This window comes from Pagrus major, chromosome 11 (assembly GCF_040436345.1).
Source record: "Pagrus major chromosome 11, Pma_NU_1.0".
Taxonomy (NCBI): domain Eukaryota; kingdom Metazoa; phylum Chordata; class Actinopteri; order Spariformes; family Sparidae; genus Pagrus; species Pagrus major.
The window spans coordinates 6,234,694-6,241,258 of NC_133225.1; the positions used below are offsets into that span (position 1 = coordinate 6,234,694).

The window sequence follows — 6,565 nt, forward strand, 5'->3', positions numbered from 1 at the left end:
TGCAGTGTTGTTCATCACTGTTTTTCACTGCTGCAGTTAGAGTGACCTTCAGCCTGTCCATATTTTGGCAAATGTGGCATCCTTTTACCTTTAACAACTGTCTTGGTAAAACCCACGACAAAAGAATTTAAGGAAGGGAATTTAACTGAGGGATTGTCAAGTAAACCAATCATAGCATGCAGTCTGTAGATTTAGTGAAATGGGCTGTTTGTGTCGTCTTATTGTAAAAGATTTTAAATCCTCTAAAAGTAATTATGGCCTGGATACTGCTTCTCTCATAATCCACTGTATAGAATAAATACACCCAGGAGTAGTAGAGAAAATTAGGTTTGTCTTGCGCCCAGGTTGTCGGTTTGCAGCGCCGTGTAGTGGAACTGGAGACAGCAAAGCATCAGAACCAAGAGCTGCTTCAGGAAAGAGAGGCTTATCAGCAGCAGTTTGACCAACAGAGCAGAGAGACCACTGCCCAGCTGGAAGAGGCACTAGAAGACGCCAGGATCCAGGTGAAGGAGCTCTCAGTGCAGGCTGGCTTTGCTGAAAGCAAAGTCCAGGCCCTGGAAGAGCAGCTGGGCCTAGTCGATGCCAAACGCAGGGACCTGGAGCTCAAGTTGGCGGGGTTGTGTTCAGCTCTGCGCCGTACTGTTGGCACTGGCCATAAGAGGCTTTCAGGCACACCAGGGTCCCGTAAGCGCTCTCCCTCTCCCTGGAGAAACCACCTGCAAATAAAAGGTACACTTTTATAATGAGGTGTGATGATGCTGGTTTTGCTATAAGCCAAGCACTAATGGGTGTGTTCTCTGGTTAGGAGGAGACAGTGTGACAGATGGATCTGTGTTTTCCTTGTCTCATGGCGAAGATGACGTGGACGTGGAGTTGCACACAGCCCTTCAGGAGTTCCAGCAGGAACTCAGGGGCACTCAAAGAGACAGGGTATATTTGATTCCATCAATCTTAAATTGAATTAACTTCTAACTTTTTTTTTTTATTTTAGCAGAATTTCTGGCACTTTTTAACCTAACAAACATGTCTTCTTCCTTCAGGATGAAGCCACGGCTCAGGTAGTTAGTTTAAATCAGCAGGTGACAGAGCTTCAGAGCAGCCAGGATAGGTCAGCCACCCAGCTGCTACAACTGCAGAAGTCCTTGAAGCAGTCAGAGCAGGGTAAGAAAACCAGTAGATCCTACAAACACAGTAAATATCAGTTATTAAGTCTGTTGAGGCATACAGCATGTGTAACATATTCTTCCAGAAAAAAGAGCAATGGGAGAGCGATTGCACGAGGCACATACGTCCCTTTCCCTGCAGGAAGAAGTAGTACGTCGTGCAGAGAGGGAGAAGAGAAGCCTTGAGGAGGAGATAGCCCAATTGAGGACTAGTCTGCAAACTGCTGAGGCTGAGTGCAGAGCACTACAAGTATGTAAAAGGCAAAGAGATAAATATAACTAAAACAGTATGCAGCATCTTCAGTGACATCGTCTTGCCAATTCCTCCACAGGACAAGTTGGAGCTTTTGCAGGGCTCAGAATCCCGTGCAAATGTAGAACAACGGAAACTGAAGGAGTCCCTGGAAGCAGCAGAGAACAGGGTGAGCCGTCTGGAGCTCTCCCAGCGCACCCTTGAGGGTGAGCTGCAGAGGGCCCAGCTCAGGGCAGCAGAGCTGGATGCAGAGGCAGGGGCACTGCAGGAAAGACTGACAGAGCAGAGGAGGAAGCTGTGTGAGAGTGAAGACCGCTGTGCGGCACTGAGGATCAGCGAGGAGAAGTTGGCCACTTCACAGGCTCGAGCTGAGCAGCATGAGAGCCAGCTGAGAGAGCAGATCCACAAACTGTCAAACACCCTCAGTGACAACAGGAGCAGCAGTGGAGCGCTGCAGGAGCAGATCACACAGCTGCAAAGGGCTCTGACTGCCAGTGAGCAGGACCGAAGGCTGCTGCAGGTAGTCACCTTATCATCCTCAATACAGGATAAGTGAAAAAGATAAATACAGTAAATTAAGAATGTTGCAAATGTTTTAAGAAAACCATTTCCCTCATTGCTGTAACATAAAACAAATCATGACTGTGTATTTTTAACCTCTAAGCTCTACTCTCTCAACATGGGTGTTTGAGTCAAACCGTGCTTCCATTGCTGTGCTTTGATTCACAGTGCAGCTATGTAACCTTCTCAGCTCCACACTAAGCATTTTTTATTTACATTTGCTGCTGTGGTTTTCCTGAAGGACCTCAAAGACTGAGCAATAAAATGCTCAGGCAAGGTCATTAATTCTCCAAGAGCTTCTCAGGAGAGCTTTCCGGTTTTAGTTTGGGACTGCACTTTAAAGATACTGAGCAAACAAAAACATGGCCTGCTTGGTATAAATCTCTTGATTTGCTTATAAGCTGTCAGGTCATTACAGTAAAAAGTGAGAGAAAAAGCCCAACTCTTGCCTGCAACTTTCAACACTCTGTCAAGAACAGTAAAAGAGACAGGATTTAGAGGAAGGTGAGAATTGCAGGGTCAGCCTAAGTGCAAACTTGTGTTTTGATGAGTGCCTCATTGTAAAGTGTACATCTACATGTGTATGCCCATAGGAGCGTCTGGATAAAACACGAGATGCCCTTTCAGAGAGTAAGAGGCTGAGCCACAGGCTAACAGAGCAGAACCAGAACCTTCAAAGAGCCCAAGAGGACTTGGAGCTCAAAGATTCTGAGCTGGAGAAACATAACAGGACACTGAAGGAGGTGAGTCACACTGAGGTTAAAGTGCAGAGGTGCAAAGTTGTAGACACCATTTTGATGTGTGGATGATTGACTGTGTCCCAGAGCCTGAAGCAACAGCAGGAAGCTGAACTGCAGATCCAGGAGAGCTCCGAGCAGCTGCAGCGAGAGAAGGAGGAACTCCAGGAAAGGGTCAACAGCCTTCAGAGCTCTTTGCAAAAGCTACAGAGTGAGAGAGCAGAGATGGAGAGAGTGCTGACACGCCTCACTAAAGACAAGTCAGCACTTAGGAGGACACTGGAGAAGGTGAGCAGACCTATCTGCTGCACTGGACTTTAGCAATAGTTTGACTCTTTAGAAAATAAGTTTATTCTCTTTCTTTCCGAGATTTAGACAAGAAGATTGACACCACACTCATGTCTGTAAAGTAAATAAGCTATTGCCAGAAGCTCAACTTAGTGTAGCATAAAGACTGTAAATTGGGGGATATAGCGAGCAAATACAAGCCATACAAGCATTAACACTTATGTATATTTATAAGATGTATACTACTTTTCATACTGTTGGTGTATTTTATCAATTTCACACATGAATTTCAGCCTGATGTCCTTCTGGCCACAAAGGCACATTTTTCGAAAGCAAGGCAGGACGTCGTTTTCCGTAACCACAGGGTCATCCATAGTTTTCCACCTCAAGGCGATCACTCTCCTTGCCAAATACACATGGATTACCATAAAATACATTAAATAACAAAAAACAAAAAAAGAAATCTGAATTTTTTCTCAGAAAAAAATGCTGCAGTGGTTAGTTAGCATGATGAGTTGGGGGCTTTAGTAGAGACAGATGAAATAAGTTGATGCAGTCATATATCATAAAAACTATATATAGTAAGAAAGTAGAAAGGAGATAAAAGTTTTATAAAATTATAATACAATAATAATAATGTAGCACTGATTCAGCTGCTCTGCTTCTGTGGATGAGAAGCAGCCTCATAATGTCACAGCTAAAACAGTAAAGGCAAGATCCCCCCTGTGTTGGACCCCAGAACATTAAACAACTTTTGGTAACGACTAGAAAGTCTTGGTGCTGAATATGAGGTACAATATTTGATATATATATATGGGAGCCAAACCACAAAGGGCTTTAAAATGTAATTAAAAGCGTCTCAAAGTCAATTTCTAAAACTGCTGGAAGCCCTCGTACAAACAGATGCCAGGACTGAAGTAATACACATTTAGTGTTGGTCAGAAGCCTTGCTGCCACAGTCTGGACCAAGGGAAGACGTGCAGTTGCCGAAGCATTAGGGCACATAAATGGGCAGTAATATTAATCCATGCAGGAGGACATGAGTTTGGATAATTCGCTGTTTCATTATGCAGTAATTTGTCATTTATATAAAAGTGTTTGTTCCAATTCTCCACATATTCCTCTCCTTTGTCTCACATTGTACAAAGAAATCTCGAAGTGATGGAAACATGTAGGTGGACTGTGAGAACCGAGAGAGGCTCTATGCTTGGCTTCTGCTACACGCATTACAGGAAGGCACATGAGTGCAGAACAATCATGGTAAAGTTGTTCACATTATGTCACCCTCGTGTTGTTGTCAGGTGGAGATGGAGAGGCTGAGGAGGGAGGAGGAGGCAGCGTCGGCAGCCAGAGAGAAGGAGCAGTTGGGGCAGACAGTCTGTGGCCTGGAGCAGGAGCTGGCTGAAAAGCAGGACGAGTTGCAGGCTTTGCAGGTCAGAGGCTGCTGGGTAATAGCCAGAGATGGGGCAGGAGTCGCACTGCAAACAGCTCCTCATCAGATATTAGAAAGACATTTAGAAGATTCAGACAGGGAACTGAAAGTTACTACACCATTGGGCCTTGCAGAAATGTTCACAGATGAATGTAGTAGAATCTAGTATTTACAAATATTTACATGTAAATGGTATGTCTTTCAATTTCTCATTTCTCTTAAATGTCATATTAAAGAACAGTACTAAAATGTCACTAAGTACATGTACTCAATTATAACTGTGAGGTACTCGCACTTTACATGAGTTTATACATTTTCTGCTACTTTGTACTTCTACATCACTCCATTTTGGAGGCAAATGTACTTTTTACCCACTACATATGGCAATGACCACATTAATGCATCAATATAATCCAAAGATAAAACAAAAATTGCATTATGAGTATTTTTACTTCATTTGATGCTGGTACTTTTGTACTTATACTTAAGTCAGGTTTTGGATGCTTTTATTGTGACAGAGTGTTTGTACACTGTGGTATTCCTGCATTTACTTAAGTAAAAGATCTGAATACTTCTTACACCACTGTTTAAGAATATTCAAATGATTTTCTACCAGTATGAATCTGGAACCTTTTTATTTACCTCCGTGTACTTGCTTGCATGAAAAGCCAGAATTCCCTGTACTCTATGAAAGCATTTAAAATTGCCTTTGAACTGCACATCAGTCATAATTCTCAAAAGGAAGCGGCTGTTGTTACAGTGTGATTTCATTTTAGAGAACTAAGAATCTCTGTGAGCCAGGGGTCATTACCTCACTAACCCCAGGGTCAGAGAACCCCCCTTCTGCTCATTTCAGCAACACATATGCACTTATACTTTATTTTCAATCATATAAACTCATCTGAACTGTCTTCAGGCCCAAATCTCCCAGCTGGAGCATGCTCATACACAGCGCCTCCTGGAGGTGACAGCCCGCCATCACCAGGAGTTGGCTCTGGAGACAGATCGTCTGAGAGACAGTCAGCTCCAAGCAGAGGAAGCCTTGGAGACCAGGGAGAAGGCCCATCGCCAGAGGGTCAAATGCCTGGAAGAACAGGTATTTTAATTCACAATGTGTGGATACTTTGTTAGGCAGGTCTTTTTTCGTGCTACAGGTTTATGTTCCTGTTTTTGTGTTTGTCTACTGACCTTTTAATTTGTCTGTTTTATTGCTTTTCATAGTTGCTGACTCTGAAAGAGCAGCTCGATCAGGAGACGAGGAGACGACAGGCCTATTTCAATCAAATGCTACAACCTGGCGTGTAGGCAGAGACCCTGTAGTGACGTATGTAGCACCTCTGGCTTCCTCATTCACGGCTCCTCTGGCTGCTTCCCAACAACATTATGTTACGCACACACAAACACACTCCTAAGGCGTTTGCTCCCACCCATGCACATGTGCACAGCGGATTACATTAATCTGCAGGAAAACTCAACAACAACAAACAATGAGTGTTTTGTTTATGAGCGGACTGGATGTGCCAAATTGTTTTAAGGATTTCCTCTGGCTCGCTACAGTTGGCGTTTCTGCGTCTGTTTACTCTGTGTCATTTTTTAGGAAACACTGTGATGAAAGGTTTCCTTAGTTGGTGCTTTATCCTCTTATGATTGCTCTTGTACTCATTTGTCATATTGATCATGCACCAATTTTATATGTCATAACCACTGTTTATGTGTCCTAATGAGAATAATTTCCAAATATTTACAATAATTGTTTGCAGATTTCTGCTGTGATTTATTAGTGTTTCAGGTCATGTTATAAAGATTATATAGTGTAACTCATTTATTTTATTACGTGTTGTGTTTGACTCAATCAAAAGTAGTGTGTGCAAAAGTTGTCATTGTTTTTAATAAACTGGGTGTATCAGAGCACAATTATGCAATTTGTTTTTACGAAAGATGTTGAGATCTGATAATGATGTTTATTCTACTGACCACACAACTTTGTTATGGAAAAAGTTTTCTGTGAACTTTGCGAAGGACAGCACTGCCCTTTCATGGCATGTGAGTTCTGGCGTTGGGTTCGCACCATTAAAAGCCTTTGTGGATTTAGTGTTGTGGGTGAGAGAATGACCTTCGCTCTCTGTTGCCA

General features: G+C 43.0%; 1 protein-coding gene across 1 annotated transcript in view; it reads left to right on the forward strand.

Annotated features, from left to right (window-relative positions):
- The window catches only part of crocc2 (ciliary rootlet coiled-coil, rootletin family member 2), a 33,983-nt gene extending 27,641 nt beyond the window's left edge, over positions 1-6,342 (forward strand). The window contains exons 27-36 of the mRNA XM_073476390.1: positions 345-729; positions 806-930; positions 1,041-1,161; positions 1,250-1,413; positions 1,496-1,936; positions 2,571-2,720; positions 2,802-3,002; positions 4,304-4,435; positions 5,351-5,530; positions 5,656-6,342. Coding sequence (XP_073332491.1) covers positions 345-729; positions 806-930; positions 1,041-1,161; positions 1,250-1,413; positions 1,496-1,936; positions 2,571-2,720; positions 2,802-3,002; positions 4,304-4,435; positions 5,351-5,530; positions 5,656-5,739 — 1,983 coding nt within the window. The 3' untranslated portion in view covers positions 5,740-6,342. The remainder of the gene's footprint in view (positions 1-344; positions 730-805; positions 931-1,040; positions 1,162-1,249; positions 1,414-1,495; positions 1,937-2,570; positions 2,721-2,801; positions 3,003-4,303; positions 4,436-5,350; positions 5,531-5,655) is intronic.
- The last annotated feature ends 223 nt before the right edge of the window (positions 6,343-6,565 follow it).